Source organism: Exophiala bonariae (genome assembly GCF_035927105.1).
Source record: "Exophiala bonariae strain CCFEE 5792 chromosome Unknown scaffold_34, whole genome shotgun sequence".
NCBI classification, from domain to species: Eukaryota; Fungi; Ascomycota; class Eurotiomycetes; order Chaetothyriales; family Herpotrichiellaceae; genus Exophiala; species Exophiala bonariae.
Window position 1 is genome coordinate 1 of NW_027042509.1, and position 18816 is coordinate 18816.

General features: G+C 49.0%; 7 protein-coding genes across 7 annotated transcripts; 2 read left to right on the forward strand and 5 right to left on the reverse strand.

Moving 5' to 3' along the window:
* Positions 1-1148: 1148 nt before the first annotated feature.
* LTR84_008826 (uncharacterized protein) lies at positions 1149-3124 on the reverse strand (the record flags this gene model as incomplete). The annotated part of the gene is made up of 5 exons (XM_064852370.1): positions 1149-1639; positions 1696-2269; positions 2364-2657; positions 2764-2901; positions 2963-3124. 5 exons carry the CDS (start codon positions 3122-3124, stop codon positions 1149-1151), a joined length of 1659 nt encoding a protein of 552 aa, XP_064701345.1.
* Positions 3125-4255: 1131 nt separating this feature from the next.
* Positions 4256-6186, forward strand: LTR84_008827 (uncharacterized protein; the record flags this gene model as incomplete). The annotated part of the gene is made up of 2 exons (XM_064852371.1): positions 4256-4838; positions 4901-6186. 2 exons carry the CDS (start codon positions 4256-4258, stop codon positions 6184-6186), a joined length of 1869 nt encoding a protein of 622 aa, XP_064701346.1.
* A 567-nt stretch (positions 6187-6753) lies between these two features.
* Positions 6754-8707, forward strand: LTR84_008828 (uncharacterized protein; the record flags this gene model as incomplete). The annotated part of the gene is made up of 8 exons (XM_064852372.1): positions 6754-7223; positions 7280-7398; positions 7453-7675; positions 7729-7750; positions 7803-7881; positions 7935-8015; positions 8087-8363; positions 8416-8707. The coding sequence occupies 8 exons, from the start codon at positions 6754-6756 to the stop codon at positions 8705-8707; spliced, it is 1563 nt and encodes a 520-aa protein (XP_064701347.1).
* An 863-nt stretch (positions 8708-9570) lies between these two features.
* Positions 9571-10801, reverse strand: LTR84_008829 (uncharacterized protein; the record flags this gene model as incomplete). Its single annotated transcript, XM_064852373.1, has 2 exons — positions 9571-10236; positions 10286-10801. The coding sequence occupies 2 exons, from the start codon at positions 10799-10801 to the stop codon at positions 9571-9573; spliced, it is 1182 nt and encodes a 393-aa protein (XP_064701348.1).
* A 640-nt stretch (positions 10802-11441) lies between these two features.
* On the reverse strand, positions 11442-13357 carry LTR84_008830 (uncharacterized protein; the record flags this gene model as incomplete). Its single annotated transcript, XM_064852374.1, has 5 exons — positions 11442-12098; positions 12154-12512; positions 12573-12748; positions 12835-13113; positions 13161-13357. 5 exons carry the CDS (start codon positions 13355-13357, stop codon positions 11442-11444), a joined length of 1668 nt encoding a protein of 555 aa, XP_064701349.1.
* A 639-nt stretch (positions 13358-13996) lies between these two features.
* LTR84_008831 (uncharacterized protein) lies at positions 13997-14662 on the reverse strand (the record flags this gene model as incomplete). The annotated part of the gene is made up of 1 exon (XM_064852375.1): positions 13997-14662. One exon carries the CDS (start codon positions 14660-14662, stop codon positions 13997-13999), a length of 666 nt encoding a protein of 221 aa, XP_064701350.1.
* A 1049-nt stretch (positions 14663-15711) lies between these two features.
* On the reverse strand, positions 15712-18174 carry LTR84_008832 (uncharacterized protein; the record flags this gene model as incomplete). The annotated part of the gene is made up of 1 exon (XM_064852376.1): positions 15712-18174. The coding sequence occupies one exon, from the start codon at positions 18172-18174 to the stop codon at positions 15712-15714; it is 2463 nt and encodes an 820-aa protein (XP_064701351.1).
* Between the last annotated feature and the right edge of the window lie 642 nt (positions 18175-18816).

Sequence of the window (18816 nt, forward strand, 5' to 3'; positions counted from 1 at the left end):
GGTGGGTGGGGTGGGGGGGGGGGGGGGAGCGAGCCACACCACGGTTCGAAGCGTGGCACTTTTTTCTGGCAGGCTTCAAACAAACATCCGACAAGCATCCAGCCAACTGCTCGCGGACGAGTAAGAGTGCTATCGACGCGGACGACTTCGGGATGTATTACCTTTGCTGAAATTGGATTCAAAAGAAATGTCGAATATCACAGTATTCCTCTTCTGTTCCGTCTAAACTTGAGCGAATTGACTTTCACATGATTTTAAAAATGTCGGAACTATATAGCAAACGTACTAGCCACAATAAATAAGCTCGCTACAACACGAAATCGCACCCTAAAGCCCTGTCACCATGAACTCCGTAGGCTTCTATTCCACTGGAGAGTCCTCGGTTCTTCACATCGACGAGAACGTACCTTTGCCAAGCGTCAATGGAACCGAGGTCTTTATCAAAGTGGCTTATACTGGACTAAACTTCGTCGACATATATAAGCGGATCGGGCGCAATCCGAATATGGTACCCGCAGCTGCAGGTCGAGAACCATAGATGAGATAGGTGCGGATGTTCCGGCATCTTGCGGTCTTACCGTGGGCGACAACACCGCAATCCCCGCTCAAGGGGCACTGGCCGAGTACGTGGCTGCTCTTGTAAGGTCTGTAATGAAACTACCCAATAACAACTCAAAACGCCTGCATGCTGCAATCATGTGAGAATAGCTCATTGAAAGGTTGCATATCTCTGAAGGAACTTCTGAAGTAATTTCGTTTTCGTAATCTAGAACAGTCCGCTCGTTGCGGATTCACTATCGCAACTGTAAACAAACCCAGATATCTCGATCAGGTGGATAGTATGCTTCATAAGCCATATGTAGACTTATACTTCGTCGCGAAACTAAAGTTACCATTAACATATTAAATCTTATTAATAATATATCGAAAAGGACTTGATAGTCCCTTAAAGTCTATCTTGATAAAGATGAGAAAAATAGATTTTAGAACAACTATAATTTTAGATTTTTCATTCGTCGTTACCCGTCATCCCGGGCGATACCTCACTTACTGCATAATCGCGAAGCGTAGCGAGCGGTAAGATGAATGATATATCGACCTATAGTTGATTTGGTAGATTCGAAACATTTTGAACCAGAGTTACCCTCTTAATGCGCTTCAACTGCATTGGAAAAGGTGAAGCCCGGATAGCCAGACTCGATCTCCTTTTCGCAATATTCGATATAAGTTGGAACCCCACCAAAATACCAATAGCAGCGGACAGGCTTGCCCTCCACGTTCCCACCTACGTGCCACGCTCCGGTGGCTCTTGCACCTTGCCCTAACAGCGTACCCCAAAACTGCTTGTCAACCTCCTCCTTCCATTTCTCCGTAAGTTCACTCTTCGTTTCTATGCGTTTGTGGCCACTTCCGCGCATATGAGATATTGTTCTGCCAATCCAGTCGACGGTGTTGTCGATGACAACGGGAAGATTAGCCCACACTGTCTGAGGGCCAAGAACCATGAAAAGATTGGGAAATCCAGCAGTGGTAATGCCGTAGGCGGTGGCAAGATTGGTCTCTAGATGCGTTTTCAATGGCTTACCATTGGTCCCACGGATGTCGATGGAGTCAAGTGTGCCAGTCACCGCGTCAAAGCCTGGTTTATGCTTGAGCATGTGTATGAAAGAAAAGCAGCGATGGAAGACTTCTTACCTATTGCAAAAATGATTATGTCCAAGTCAAACTCTCTTGCTAGAGTTCGTACACCGTTGGGGGTGATTTCAACGACTGGCTCCTTCTTGATATCCACCAGCTCGACGTTGGCCCTATTGAACGTCTCGTAGTAGAAGTGTCCAAGAGGTGGCCGCTTCGACATGAGCGGGTAATACGGGCACAGCATCTCGGCCGTTGCAGGGTCATGGACAAGCGCTCGAATCTTTTTCCGGAGAAATTCGCTGGCTGCCTCGTTACAGTCCATGTTAGTAAGCATGTCATTGACAGTCTCAAAGATATATCGAAATCCTCCTTGCTCCCAACCGTAGTCGAAAGCTTGGTTAAGGGCTTCTTTGTCCTTCACATTCAGGAAAGTTCGAGTTGTTGATCCTATATCTCCACCAAATGGCTGTGCCCTCACCCGCTTAGCTATCCCCTTGAAATCTTGCTTGAGCTCCCGTTCTTGATCCTCTGAGAAGACGAAGTTTCTCCCAGGAAGCACATAGTTAGGCGTGCGTTGAAAGACAGTCAGCTTTTTGGCGGCGTGTGCAATCACTGGAACTAGTTGCACACCCTACAGACAGTCATTAGCCGCTTCCCAACACTGACAGACCACTAAGGCCTAGGGTGCTGGTAGCATCCTTTTGCCGAGTTACATGTAGACTCACTGTCGCTCCTGTTCCGAAGATGCCAACCCGCTTACCAGCAAAATCCACCTTTTGGTCTGGCCATAGTGCTGTTTGGTAATAGTCTCCCTTGAAGTTCTCAAGACCTCGGAATGGTGGCTTCAATGGCGTCGACAAAGGACCAGTTGCAGCGACAAGGAAGTCACAAGTATAAATTTGACCTTGAGAGGTTGTTACATGCCAGATGTTTCTCGAGTCGTCAAAATGTGCCGAGTCAATGCGGGTATTGAGGACGAAGTTGTTTCGAAGTCCGAGATGGTCTACAACTTCATTGAGCTGTGAACCATGGTTAAATTTGTATAGAAATCGATGCAACATAACCAAGACCACGCACAATGGTACTTGCAATATTGTTCCATAGGAGAAAGGAAGTAGAACTTACATAACGCTCGAGCTCCGGCTGACTGGGGAACCGTTCTTTCCACTTGTAGTCCACACCAATTTCCTCCAGGAATGTGAGTACGTACACCCAACTCTCGCTATCTGCTCTAGCTCCTGGGTAACGATTCCAGTACCACGTCTAGGTACACAACATCTGGTAGTTAGCACAGCCTGCGACAGATCAATGGTTGTTAACCTACTCCGCCAATACCTGCACCGGCCTCGAAACATATACCTTCGATGCCTCTTTTTTTGAGATCATACAACATCCTTATGCCACCCATGCCAGCACCGATCACAATAGTGTTGTGATGTGACATCGATACGCAATTGGCATGCTGGTGCGATTCAGAGGAAGCCATTTTGCATAGAACACCGATGTTCAGGAACGGGTCAAGTAAAGTCGTCAAATGTGGTAGCTTTGCTCTTGCTCTTTGTCTATTTGTACCCAGGGAATTTATAAGTCAATATAGAGGCAGCCGCGGTTCTACCTTCTTCACGTCTTGAGGTAGAATAGATGCCCATCCTTATTGTATTATTCCTTGCCGATTGCCAGTGCCTGCCGGCATTCTAACGATACCCCACATTTCTGGGTTATGCTCCATGTGAATGGGGCATTCTTCAGATGATCTCTCCATTGCGGGGCATGCCACAGCCCTCGATGAGGACCTGGCGACCTCGTCAAAGTAGTTGTGCCGTACTACAATGAATTACCGCGGGTGGGTGTCAAAAGGAGCTCAATACGCGGCTAATATCCGTGGTAAAATGCTCGAAATGGTGCTAGTGCACATTCTTTGACGCTCCGTCAGAATTAAGCGAGTCTGACCATGCATAGCTCCCGCCTCGAAACATCCAGTGTCATACCTGCTAGAGGGTCACGGGCCAAACTCCTCAAGTTGTCTGCTTGGCCATGATACCTCCATTTGCGGGGTGCGTCGCGAGCGAGCGAGAACAGATATGCCTGTCGGCCTTCGCTACAGTGTTGTCTAATGTTCTCTTCGACCACTCATTTCATGAGATTCCCTTCAAATGCAGGACCCTAAGAAAACAATTCGCAGATACCCATGAATAACGACGCTGGAGACTTGCTTAGGAGAGGAGGGAGCGATTTGGCTCGATCGAAGCAAACGAGAGCATCGCAAGCATGCTGTGCTTGCCGGAAACGTAAGGTGAAATGTGACCTGATCATGCTCGGTACGCCATGCCACAATTGCAAGATTGATGGTATTGAATGTGTGACAAGCGTATCTCGACGAAGCAGAAAATACCGATTGCACAAAAGCCGTGATGGTGCGAGTCGCCCTGACCTTGAACTGGCTGACTTCCGTCAAGGTCCAAGCACTCCCACTGTGCGCACGCAAGATGGAGCTTTGCTTTCCTGCTTTCCTGTCCGAATGAACACAAAGCTCAGTCAGCCGAGTTCTGAGATTATGACGAATGATCTAGCGTTCGAAGTACCATGCCCACAGGTATCCCCAGATCCGGTGTCACCGATGGCAGTTGCATCTACCCAACGCTTGCTTGATGAGACGACTATCCAGGCGAACGCCGTCAGTAATGGTCGAGAGGAGTTTTCCTTTCAGGATGTCGCAGAAACAGCCCGTTATGTTTCTACGGATACTGTAAAGCTTCCTGCGTATATCCTTCCTCCACAACGGAAATTCAGTGGGGACGACTTGCAGTATCTGGGGCAAAAAGGCGCACTGTCCATTCCCGAAACTGAGCTGCGTGATCAGCTTCTCCGTTCTTTCATACTCTACAGTTACCCATTCCTGCCAGTCGTCTGCCTGGAGGATTTACTTCAAGCCCTTGAAGGCGATGGCCAATATCAAATAAGCCTCATGCTGTTCCAGGCGGTGATGTTTGCGGGATCCGCATTCGTGGATGAACTATACCTACATCAAGCTGGATTCGACGATCGCCGGAGTGCAAGAGCATCTTTCTACCACAAAATCAAGGAAAGATATTTTCGTCCTACCTTCCAACCCTCACTGACTGTTTGCAGCTTCTCTACGATTTTGATTGGGAGCCTGATCGAATCACTCTTGTCCAGACTATGTTACTTCATACCTATTGGTATGTTTCAGAGAGCGATCAAAAAGATCCATGGCACTGGATAGGCGTGTGCATGTCGATAGGCATAACATTGGGACTGAGTGAGAGAATAACATACGCACACGAGGACTTCAAGACCAGGAAGCTTTGGCGTCGGCTGTTATGGTGCTGTTATCTCCGAGACCGGATCCTGTCAACGTCCGCTCGCAGACCCCAGCGCTTTAGGGATATAGATATCCATATTCCTATGCTGATCTTGGATGATTTCGATCTTCACGCATTGGTGACTACTATTCCCGCGGTCAAAGACGCATTGTCCGCCTTGACATACGATTGCAAGGTTGCCTTAGCACAAATGTGTATCTCTCAGTTACGACTTGCCTCAATAAACGGCCGGGTCGTGGAGAGTCTTTATGTCCTCCAGGTGTTCGGCGGTTCCACGAGTGGTCCGAAGATATTATACAGCCCAAAGACTACAGAGATTGGACCAAGAGTAATTGAAAATCTTGAGTGCGAACTTGAAAGGTGGAGAAATCAAGTAGCCCAACAATATCTGATGCCTCAGTCCCAGAGACCAGAGGCAACAACTGGAGAGGTTATCTATTTCCATCAATCTTATCTCAAAATGCTGCACCTATTGGTTACGGAAGCGCTGCACAGACCACTGAGTCTGTCCCGAGGTGAATCAACAATTTCGAGAAGCCTTCTTCAGCAAAAGTCCAGACCTGTTGTCAAGACGTGCGCGATTGGCACTGCAGAGCTTGTGAAATGTCTACGAGAAAGAGATCTTTTTCGCTTCTTACCTCCGGTTGCCAATACGTGCATTGGAGCAGCAGTTGCATACTTCCTTCTTGAGATGAATACCGCCCAAAAGTCATCCGAGAATCTTGCAGGGCAGTCAGGTCCCCATCTCCGACAATGTATGCGAGGACTCTGGAGTCTAAGAGAGGTCTGGCAGATTGCAGATTCCACATGCCAGATAGTTGGACACATGATACGTACAACTGAGGTGGAAACAGCGAGGGTCATTGGTCTACAAGCGTCGCCGATCGTACCAAACGTCACACTCGCTGCCACAACTGAGTCGCCGAGTAGTTCTTCCACTGCTGCGACCCCTAACGACACACGACGTGGCGGATCTCAAGGCGTGGGAAACGAGACATTCATGGAAAATACCACAGGTGTCTTTGAACATGATCCGGTGCTGTTCAGTTGTGAAAGCAGCACTTTCGATCAAATAGACGATCAGGAGTTTTGGTCCTTGTCGAGCCAAATGCCTTGGAGTTTGACCGAATTTGGGTTGTCAGAGAACCAATTTCAGGATGGAAGAGCAACAGGCGATGTTTTTGATCGTAGCTGCCTGGTGTGACGCAGATAAATGGTCGCACCAGATGTAGAATGTAAGATCGGTCGTCAGCTAAGTTTTCAGTCTACAGTTTGCTGCCCAATGTAGAGTGAAGCAGGGGTCTCGGAGTTGTACAAAGATTTAATACGAAGCACTAGAATACATGGCAATGTGGCTCTTTCGACGCCTTTAGCCGATTAGCGTCTGGAAATTGATTTCGTTCAATTATCGCTGTACCATGGAAACCAGCCGTATATGTCCTGAAGATACCTTACACCAGCGGGTTCCACTGGTGATGCTCCACCGCATGCCGACTTGGAGAGCTCCTGATGTCTTGCTCTTTCGAGCCGATAACCACGGTAAAGCCATCTGCAGGTTTGCAGGAGACTAGATTGTTCTCGCTGTCTCTGACCGAACCCCAGGATCCGGAGCTACCCCATGGGGAGTGATGGCTCTAAGCTAGCTGGATGTCAACTCAAGATACCTAACATCGTAAACTATATAGCGCAGCTTCCATCGCAGACAACTTCGTTCCTCGAATTGGCCTCAAGTTGTTCAGGCACATCACTTGGGCAGCGATTTCGATACAATATGGCTCCTACCAGCCTCTACAACGCCTGGATCTACACTGTCATATCATTCGCAGGCTTCTCTTATGGCTTCGGATTCTCGGTATTTGTCACGGCTCAGGGTCAGCCAGGTTTCTATCAATACTTTGGATTGGATCCCACCAGCACTTATACCGCTCACATTCTCGATGCCGTCAACGCTTTGTTCACCGCTGGTGCAGCGTTTGGCGCTTTGACGCAATCCCCTCTTGCCGACGTATATGGCCGGAGGATTGCACTCGCCGTGGCAGGAACAACCTCCCTCATCGGAACTGCACTAGCGGCAGCCTCGGTTCGTGTGGCTATGTTGATAATGGTACGTCTATTCCAAGGCTTTGGACTAGGAATGATCTTAGCCCTGGTCCCGCTCTACCTCAACGAGGTGGCTCCTCCACATCAGCGAGGCTTGATATCTGGCTTGACTGTCGTAAGCTTTGGGACCGGCTATTTTGTGTAAGGAAATCCCGAAATTTATTGAAGGGAGTAGACTGATCAACCCTTGCCCACAGATGCTCTTGGATTGCAGTCGGTACCTATTACGCCAATACAACCGTACAATGGCGCGTGCCACTTGCCCTCGCTTGTATCTCACCTCTTCTTCTGCTCCTCAGCTTGCCTACTATTCCTGGTAAGTGATCCAATCCGAGCGGACATGACAGGCGTTCCTGAAAAAGAACTCTAGAAACTCCCCGATATCTGATCTGGAGCGGTAAAAAGGAGCAGGCGTATAATGTGTTGCGACGCCTACACTTAAAGCCTGGCGATACAGATGACCGCATGGCTCACGCCGAGTACACACAGATTGTGCTTCAAGTGGAGCACGACAAAGAAATGAAAGTTGGCTGGATACAGATTTTTAAGAAACCCTCGCTTCGACGTAGAGCTATCCTTGGGATGTTTCTGTTGTAAGTCCTGAGATCAATTTGTGGTGAAATCTTCATACTAACCTGCACACAAGGTTTGCAACCCCATCAACGGGGGTCAGTTTCTCCGCCTCATGCTTGGTGTCTTCTGTGTCTGACTTAGCCATAGATTATTGGTATATCGAATTACCTTCCCCCTATATTTGCAGGCCTCGGTCTTAGTGGTGTTCTCCCACTAGTCATGTATGGTAAGTCATGTTCTACGTAAAATCCGGACAACAAGTCCTCACAGTGGCTATAGGAATCTGGACGACACTCGGGACTGGCATGGCAATTGTGAGCATTTTTATTGTTGACAAAGTTGGAAGACGAACTTTGCTGCGTAAGTTTTACCGCGTTCGAAGATATTCCGACCGACCTTCAGCTACTGACAACGCCATTTTACCATTATAGTGTATGGCTACCCGGCGCTGGCACTGTTGTTAATGATTCAAGCAGTGCTGCAAAGTCAGTTCATTGGCACCGACAAGCAAGGCGGCCTCGCAGCTTGTCTTGTCTTCCTTTTCCTCTATATTCTCACATTTCAACTCGTTGATGCACCTGCCTTCATCTGGGCATCAGAGATCTGGCCGACAGCATACCGAGCCAAAGGCATCAGCCTGTCTTTGTTCTCCTTTTTTGTCGGGTCTTTGACCTACACCACTCCAAGTGCTTTGGCATTCAAGACCATGTAAGTGCCCCATTGAACGATATATACGGGCGTAGCTGACAAAACACTGAAGTGCTTGGCGGATGTACATTCTTTATACGTGCCTCTGCCTGATCTGCGGTGTCATTATCTATCTCTTCATCAAGGAGACCAGAAACCTCCCGATGGAAGAACTCGCTGCCTTATTTGGGGACGAAGTTGTTGTCCATCTCTCGAAGGATATGACAGGCATCATTGAAGACAACAGCCTAGAAAAGTTGACTGCAGTTGTTGGACATGGCCATATTGAATCTCTTGAGCTGGCAGTGCCAAAATCCACTGGCCACGCTAGGCACTCGAGCACTCCAGTTGCTGCTGCAACTTGAGTCAAAAAGATAGGAAAGAGGTAGGCCGAGAGATAGGCCAAGCGGTTGTAAACGCAAGCGGTCGTTGTTAATCACGGCTACAAATCCGACCTTGCGCGTCACTAGATTCGTATGAATCCAGGGAGCTGGTCGCTCCAAGTTGTGGCCAACTTGCTCAACAGTGCATTGGTTCGATATGGATTTTGACATCAATTGTGACTCTAGCTAACCTCTAAAATGCACAAGCCTACCAAAGTGCCTATCATATTAATTACACTATGAGTCAGATATCGACTTCTGTTAGCAGCAGGACGTCCTTTGATCAATGGTATGCGGGTCTTGGACGGAAGCAATACAGTAATACGTCCGTTAATCTTATCGCCTGCCCTCTTCGTCACTGTCCGATTCCTTAGATGGCAGTAGATCGGAAGTTATTTAATAGAATTTCACTTGCAAAGCGTCTGATCGCGGGCGATCGGATGCCCAAGGTCTATGATCGGTGGAGAAGGCTTCACAAACAAGCGATCAGATTAGGCAGTATTGAAATGTATGCTCTGCGGACTTCCCACATACAACTGTCATGACAAGAGTCGTGTGCCTGTCATAACCCAAATGACGAAGTCAGAGATGGAGGAAACAGAATCAAATCTCCCAAGATATGCATTCAGATATGAGACAGAAACCTTATAATGAACATTAGGTTATACAGAACGTTCGACAAAACTGCAGGGCTCAAGGATTAGCAAAAATCCATGTCCAGCCAGAGTCTTGAATGGATCTTGTTATGGCACATAGTATCACACAGCAGCAGCTGTATAGTATCTGAAAGTTGGACATAGCAGAATCGATCCATACGGCCTCATTCGTATTCACGGCATAAACTTTCATACATTGTCTGTATGCCCAAGTAAGGTATGCATCGATGTCTTCATGAACTCTACCAGCCGTGTTGGGTTCTGCTCGTCGAGAAACATTTCACCACTGAAATTACTTCTTCGAATCAGGTCTTCTGCCCAGACGAACATTTGCTGCTCATATGCTTCCACAGTCTGCTTCGAGATCCCGTGCTCCTGTAACAACTTCGCCAGGACCAGCGAATCCCGCATCGCACAATTGACGCCATCTCCTACCCATGGCGTCGTTGCATGTGCCGCATCCCCAATCAACGTGACATCAGCCTGTGACTTCCAGTTGAAGCAGTCCGAGGGCATGATGTAAAGTTTCCATGGCCTCCAGTCACCTTCGCTGTGCTTGATGACTTCTTGAATCTCCGGGTCAAAGGATCCAAAATATTTGTCCTGGAGGAAAAATTTCTTGTTGTCCTCCGCGTTGCTCAGATCTCTTTCGAAATCTTCAGGGACTGGAATACAGAGGTCCCAGCGAAAAATCCCTGCCCCTTGAGGAGCGCTCCAAATAAGATTTGAATTGCCGCATATTGCCATGTTAGATCTAGTAAAAGTCTCTTCGGTACGTTTGTAATGTGGATTGCCCGGGCTGACCTGTGTGGTGAAAATTGTATGTCCTGTGTATCTTAGTTTAGCTGGTGTGACCTAAGGGAACAGTCAGTTCTGAGAGTCGCAGCTCGCAATATCGACTAACAAGATGTCTAATCTGACTATAGGCGCCATCAGCTCCGATGATCAACTTGAAGCCTGATACGCTCCTTCCATTCGTGAGTTTGAGCACAATTTGTCCATTCTCATCCCTTTTCGAGCTCTCCACACCGCACCGCCAACGGACTTTCTCGTCTGGGATCACACCCAGCAAAATACGCCTCATATCGTACCTATCGACCTCAGGGGCGTCACGTCCTTCACCAAACTCGAATAATCGATCTAACTTGGTGTTGCAGATATAATGGATCGTTTCTTCGCCCCAGCGGCCTACTTCCCTCAGCTCGTCGAAAGCTCCGACCTCCTTGAACACCTTTTGTCCACTTCCAGGATGCAAGTCGAGGCATGCTCCACGTGGTTTTGTTTCTCGATCGCTCCGCTCATACACAACGTAGTCTTTGACACCATACGCCTCTAACAATGCAGCGAGGCCCAGGCCTGATGGGCCCCCACCAATAATGGCGATGGAGGGGACGACCTCCTTTGCAATCTCGACGACCATAATAGTTAATATTCAGTGGAAAGAGAAGTCAGGTCTGGTGGCATCAGATCGAAGTTGGAAGAGTGCCTTAGGCAACTTTATACTTCAGCACATGAACTTATCTATGCTCCACAACTGCTAGTTAGCATGAGCCGGGGGAGGCGGACTGACGCGCGCGGGGCAACAAAATCGACTGGGGTTGCCAGGATATTCGCTGCCGCCTTTCCGACACACCGAAATGCAACCGGATGTGAAAGGAACGGAAGCGGCTTAGAAATGCGGGTGTCAACACAATAAGTTCCTCACCTTGATTAGCATTCCACAGTCACAAGTTATCGCACTCGTAGAGTTGGGCAGGTCAAAGCCACTCCACGAAATCCGGGCTACATCTACAGATGGGCGACGAACATCGCTGTTACGGGTGAAACACAAAGGACACGAAATACCAATCGTGGACACCGATCTATGAACGGTCTCTCGTCTAGGTAGAACAGGCAAATTCTTGTTGAATAGTTCTTCGCAATCTACCAAGTACTATTCTTTGCTATCTACCAAGTACTACAGCTAGAATTGCGAACGGCCCTGGAATGCCTCGCGCATCATTCCTATGTAAAACCGTAGGATCAAATCCTACGCTACTTCTTATGCCAACATAGCATCTTCATTTTCTGGTCGCACTCATGAATACTTGCCACGAATGCAAGACCTTATCATGGATGTGCTCCGCGCCAAGCTCCTGAATGAATGTACGCCGACCAGTACTCGCAGAACTCTCATCATGGACAAGGTGAGAGTCGTCCTTCTCACCATCGATTTGTGCCGAGTAGATCATCGAGGTAGGACGTTCGCCGGCCCGGTACTCTCCCCATACATCCTCGCCGTTCACGAAACGAATGAAATCTTTACCAAATCTTCCTGCACATTGTCGCTGGCCAACGGACAGCTGCTCGTTGTAGTTTTGCAAAGCAAAAGCAATGTCGAGAATGTGGTTGGCCTCGCCTTTCCATGGACCGTCCCAAGGGTTTGGGCAGTTGAAGTGATACAAAAACGCTTTGGCGCTGGGCACAGTTGTCTTCGACCAGATCTTTGCCAGTGCTAAGGCAGGAAGTGCAAAGTGGATGTCATTTCCCAGATCCAGAATTGCCCGTCTTGTTGTTTCCGTGGAATTGGGACTTGCTGACTGTCCTAGACCATACCTCGACAGGATGGCTGGGACAAACCTCGCATCTGTGGAATCAAGTGATTCCTTGAGACTCGCTATGAGTGCTTGAGGTAGGGTGTCGGTCTGGCTAGGCAGACGAGACTCGAAAGCCGTTCCCTGGAATCCCATTTAGACTTTGTCAGCGTCTCAGAGCTGGGTAGAAATGCCTCACATCAAATTGGCAGTCGCCCACCAATATTCTTCTGCAGTGACGAAGCCCGGGAAAAGTCTTCAGAGCTGATTCTGGCTCGACCTGATTCCGAAATACTAGTGCTTCTGGTACGATATCGCCATCGACCGTAGGACCCAGGTTATACCTGCGAGCCTGATCTCCCATGTTCTCCACTTCACTTAACAATTTTCGTGCCTGCTCATATGGTGATGCTTCGGCAACTCCCAGCCCTTTGACTAGGCTGTCGTAGGCCTTTTGACCCACCTCTGGGCGTCGTGGCCGGGAGAACGCCGTGCCAGACATGGAAATATACTGCTCAAACAGGGGCTCGTTCGACTGCAAATGAATGTTTCCGGCGACTACTTAGGTTAGAATGGCACATATACATTAACACCTACATCAACTCGATTGGATATTACCTGAACCTGCACTTTGGCCAAGAAAAGTTATTCTTTCGGGATCTCCACCAAAGCCGCGGATGTGGTGCTTGATCCAACGCAGACCAAGACGTTGGTCGTCAAGACCATTGTTTGCTTTGTATCCCAGTTCTTTCATTTCTTTGGAGATGAGAAAGCCTGCAATCCCGACGCGATAGCTGTTGTAAACGATCAGTTGTGCCGGAGCAAACCAGGGAGAACATGAAAAGAAAAAACTGGAGTAGCAGGAGAGTTGCGTTCCTACTTCAAACCAACCGCGATGATGGGAATACCATCCTTCGCACTTATCTCTACAATTCTTGTCAAGTTGTACTGAGGGTGGTTGGCACTGCCACTCGCAAATCCACCGCCATGGACGAAGACCAACACGGGTAGACCGCTATCCGCTGGGACGTTGGTAGGAACGCTAATATTGAGCGTGAGGCTTTCTGTGGCGGACTGCTTGGACTGGGTGCAATGCAAGCGTGCTTGGATCAATTCTTGCTCTCGTTCACAGATATTCGCCGGGTTGATGACCGTTGGCCTGGAACAGAGGTCAGATAGTCCATGATTGAAGTTATTCTGCCATACCCATGGGTTATCGCAACGATCGTACTTCCACTCCCAGCATAATGCCCAATGCTTCCACGTGCAAAAGCATTTGACAACGTGGCATACTGAATTCCCAAGTACTCAACCACGTTTGGCGAGCTCTTCACTCCTTGGATGCGGCCTATCGTCGGGTGGTCAAATATCTCAAGGTTGATATTGGTGGTAGATGAAGGCATTGTAAGTAATGCTTGACTCCTTCTTGCTCGAGTTCCCAAAAGGATGGTGTTGCCTCACTGTTTAAGATCCGTCCAAGGACATATGATCCTCGTCAGCCATTTCCAATCAAGATAGGGCTTGAAATTCTGACTATACTGGTATGATCATGCTTTCTCGGCCTAACAAATCATGGTGAGGTTGGTGGAACAACCGCCCCCTTTCCGCAACGATGCACCTAACTCCGGACTTGCGGACTGTCGGTGGCAGTAGTCGAAGAGTCCACGAAAAAGCGGTGCATCCGGAATCAGAATCTGTCAGTTGTACTAACTCTGGCACTTGCGAAGTAGCATGCACTTGTTATTCACAATTATGGGGCCAGAGATGGAGGTTATGATGCCCTACTATGGCAGGATCCAGTAACATGGGAGTTGAATCCGAGGCACCAACAGCACCGGAAGTACGACAACTCGAAGAGCAACGATAGCCATACTTAAGCCCCCACAAACTGCCTGCTAGCTGTCTAGGCACTAGATTCCGCAAAGCTCTCTTCTCTTCATCCAACTTGAACCACTGAAGCGCCTACAACCACTGAAGCGCCTACAACCACTGAAGCGCCTACAACCACTGAAGCGCCTACAACCACTGCTAAAATCTCCAGCCTACACTGGACCCCCATATTGGGTGTAAGGCTGTGCATCCTCGGCCGAAATATTCGAATCAGGATCCGTTGGCTTGAAGTAGAGAGAATTTTCGAATCTTGATCTGCGCTTGCCGATGACGGGTCGTCTCTTGAGCTCTTCCTCGTCAATACCGCTTCGTAACTTCTCAATCCAATCTTCAGGCTTGAGATCCACACCGATGGGATTTTGCTCGAACTCTGCACTTTTCATGAACTCGACCACGTCCTCTGTGGTTTTGAAGTTTTCAACTTGCAGCTCAAACTCGTTGCCGTCTGGGTCGTGGTAGTACATGCTAGTTGTCATGCCGTGGTTAACGGGCCAATGTGGGGTGATACCGCGGGCTTTTTTCTGCTCATAGCTCTTAGCCAGGTCGGCCAATGATGACAGAGTGAATGCGATGTGGTAGATCCCTGCGGCTTGCCTCTTCTTTTCGATGAGTCTGTGGCTCGGGTCTGAAACGATGACAAGACGGTGATGTTCGTGGTCGTACGATAACATCGTAGCCCGTGGAGTCGAGAGTCTGACTTGGGCGCCGAAGAAGTCAGTATGCCATTTGACCATAGCTTCGTAGTGCTCAGGAATGGTCCGAACGCCGAAGTGGCCTATCTCCACCGGGCTGATGAGTTTCTCTTCATTTGAAGCCATGATGAAGAGGCAGAAATTTGCTGAGGTGAAAGCACACAAAGATCAGGGTAGATTCGAGATAGTCAGGACCCAGTACAATCTTAAGATGGTACGGAGCTCTCTCAGTCTGCAGAGTTCATTCCGCGAGCATTCCCGCTTGGCTCTTATCTCCCCATCTGTTCAAAAGACTGAGCCTGACGGATGATGTCCGGCTAGTGAAAGATCGTATGGTAGTCTTCAGCCTGTACAACCCATGCCATCGGAGACTTGCATCTGGAGGGGCGGCAGTACGGCTACCCCGACGGATCTGTCTTGAGCGAATTCCCTAGATATCGACAGCTGATAGTCATGCTTCCGCCCTAGTGGCTTGCCACAGAAAAGCGGATAATGTACCGGTTATTGCGACAAATTGCGCATTCTTGAAGTCAGTTAGTCATAACAGCTTTCCTGCGACTTACTTCGTTGATGCAGAAATCTGTGTGAGATGACTTGCCGCATGGCTGTCCTCACTTTCCCTGTCCGCTTGCCTGCCCTGGAAGGTGACAGCAAAGTGTTTACTCTGGGTGATCACAACAAACTCGGCCTCGAATCCACTGAAAAGGATGGACTCGCCATCGCCGTAAGGTCATGGAGGAGTCGAAAAACACCCTACCCTGTCTTCATTTACTCAATGGTCAGTTGATCGTGCTGAATATTAGATGAAAGCCTGTTCATCACTGCCTCTCGCCTTCATTTACATTTGTATTGTTTTATTCCTTTCTTCTTGCGAGCACAGACATATATAAACCACTTGTGCGAGTCGATTCTCGTCTTTGGAGGAGCTCATGAGGATGTGCCTAGATCAGTAACATCAATATGTAGATGACAGGCACTCGACTCACAGCGAGAACCAGATGAACACGCGAGGGAAAGGAACAATTGAACAATGATAGGCACGGGGTAAACACTCTGCTCTCTCATTCTCTATCTGACCGGGGCTTTTGATGCCACCGGGGCCCATACCACCGGGCACTCTCTACCACAGCAAAACCGACCGACAACGACAACACAACCACCACCACCACCACCACCTATTGCTGCATCTTTGGCAACAACATCCTCTGACCACCCTTAACATTGGTGGGCGCCACCCCACCACCAACACCGACAGAAGAACCCCCCACTCCAGCGTTCCCACCCGCCGAAGCGGCAGCAGCGTTCCTCGACACCTTGATCGTACTGTTGATGAACGTCATTGGTATCTTTGTCTGCTGTCCGATCGGCACAGCGCCCGCTGCAGTGCCAGTGGGGCCGTATTGGGCCGTCGGAGAGGGACCAGGGGCAGCCTGGTGCTGGAGGGGTTGCTGGGGTGGTTGGAAAATGAATTGTTGGGGTCCATTCCCCGCTGTTGGCCGCGTGCTTTGCGACCCCAGGCGCGCAGCTCGGAGAGAGGAGGAGGGAGGAGGAGGCGGCAGAGAGGCGGAGGAGACCGACGACGACCTCGTTACTGGCTTGGGTGGTGCTGGTGCAATTGCTTGTCCAGGACCACTGGCCGAGAGCAGGCGAGTGGTTGGTGGTGGAGGGGGGGCGAGAGGAGGGAGAGAGAGAGGAGGAGGGGCGGAGATACCACCGGGCCTGGGGGAGAAATCCAGACCCTGACGTGGGTAGATATCACCGGGCGCAAGCGGCATATGAATGTAGTGGTGCTCAGGATACCGCTGAGCGGTCCACTCGGCGACATCTGCGAGGGCCGACAAGGAGTATGAGTTGCTGTCCATCATTTCAAACGGTCTTGGGATGAGATATCCCTTGATGGTTTCCAGCTCCTTGGCCGCTTCCTCCGAGAGGGTATCCATGTTCATTGTCTTTCTGCGGAACGCCTCTTCTCTCCACTCGTTGTTGCGCTCCTCGATCTGCCTCAAGAGAGGGTTGATGACGTCTTGTTCCAAGACCTGTTGCACGGCTTGGTCGTCGTAGGAGGTTTCAAGGGCGCTCATGAATGGCTTTTCATCCATGATTTTGTTAGAGACGTATCCACGGGGGCGAGCATTAGGTTCGGGACATTCGTGATAATGTGGGAAATAATCCATGTCAGATCCTGTCTCTGTGTGCGTGTCGTCATGAGCTGCACGATAAGCGCGTTCAAACAAGATGATATCTCCTTGTGCGCCAGCAAGATGTTCTTTCTTGGTTTCATTTACACGTGTGCGATATTGTTGCTCAATGACTTCCCTCTCAGCTTCCATACGCACTTTCTCAGCGTTCACTTCAATCTCACGTTTCTTACGGAAATTTTCTTGTTGTTCAGCCATCAGTACCGCGAGTTCCTCAGTGACTTCATCATACTCTGGAAGGTGTTTGTGTGCTTTTGGTTTGTTGGCAAGCTTGGTCAAATCCTTGGTGGCAAGCTTGTCAAGAATGTCAAGTTGTTGATTTCCAACTGCAGAGAAAAACTTTTTGAGTTCGTGCTGTCTTGCTTTGAGCATGGAGATTTCAACACGTTCATCCTGAGTCAAAGGAGCCTTGCGAAAAGGTGGATCTGGACTGTCGCGACCACCACCGGCACCGCCGTTCTTGGGCTTTTGTTTGTTGTTCTTTCTTCCACCACCATTTCCAGAATTACCACCGCGGCCTTTGCTGGCACCACCACGGGTAGATTTCTTGGGAGACTGGGTTTCAGAGTTTGATTGATGATCAGCATCGACAAGTTCAGTGGCAGACTTGGACTTGGGAGGAGCAGGATCATTGTGACGAAGAAAAACTACCTTGGCACCGTTAGGAAGTGGTCCAGAAGGAGTTATACCGTCAGCTTGGTAATAAGTGGGTGCAGCTTGATTGTGCTCTGGCCAAACAACACGACTTTTGAATGATTGAAAATCTTCATCCTTGCGCATCTGGAGTTGAGCTTGCTTTTTTGGTGGTGGTCGTGAAGTTTCAGCATCATCAGAGCTTGAAGCTTTGCGCTTACGCAGGTTGTATGGAGATTGTTCAACTGCTGGTGGAGAGGTGCTTGACACTTTGTCAGGGGAAGAAATTGCTGCTGCAGAGACACTGGCTTCTGGTTCCAAGGCAGTGGCACCCGGTGGAGAAGAAGTGAGAGATGATTCATCAAAGACAGTATCCTCAATCACAGGAGAAGTATCTGCAGGTGGTGCAACAATGGAAGCTGATGGAGAAGAAGTGGCAGCCAATTCAGCAGAGCCAATAGCTTCAATCACAGGGGAAGTAGTACTGGACGGACCAACAATACCATCTGATGAAGAGGGAGTTTCTGATTTGGGTGAAGAAGTGATTTTTGGTGAAGTGACAAGATCTGCTGCCAGTGGTGGGGCAGTCAATTCTCTGAAAGGAGAAGGCATTGGTGTTTCCGGGATAGTAGCTCCTGGAGAAAATACTTTTCCTGCTGCTGGTGGAGGGGTGGTGTTCTTTGGTGATGAAGATTGATCTGAAGATCCATTCGTAGAGCTCGAGTCTGAAGAGGACTTGGCAGTACGGCTTCTGGTCTGCATAAGAATTTCGGGGCGGGGAGCCTTGGGCTTTTGGACTTTTGCCATTTTTCTGAGATTGGTTGTTAAATGAGATGGTCGAGAACATGGATTTAGAAGTCGAAGGAATGAGTATTGGGTGGAAGGGGCATGGGATTTGCTTGACTAGAAGGGCCATTGAAAGACCTCAGGAGACAAAGCATTTGGGGCTAAGCGTATTTGGTGGAGTAGCAAAACTTACCTTCGTTTGTCAACACTGTCAGGAAGAAATCGATGGCTCCGGGCAGTTCGATATCTGGATTTACAGTTTGACAAGGATGAGTGAGAAGTTGTCGGGATTGAAGTGGCAGTCCTCTTCAGGCTTAGAATTGCACAAGGGGAATGTGAGGGTGCTGAAGAAGAAAATGACGGTGCTGGATCTCTGAGGGTTTGGGAGAGGACAGCAGAGAAATACTGAAGCCACAGAGGAGAAGTCTTTCGAGATAACCAGTATCTGGAAGGAATCACTGTGGTGTTTCGATAGAGGTGGAAGTACTCGGTGGAGGGAGAAGATGAGGTATTTCTGGTCTTAGTAGTACTTCTGGTAGGAGGAGCATATTGGGGCGGATGAATAGAAAATTGTGAATAGGCATTGTTGCCATTGTAGCCCGCAGGCCGGGAAGTGAAGCAGTCGACCATGGTTGATTCAGGTTGCTGCCTATTGATGGAGAG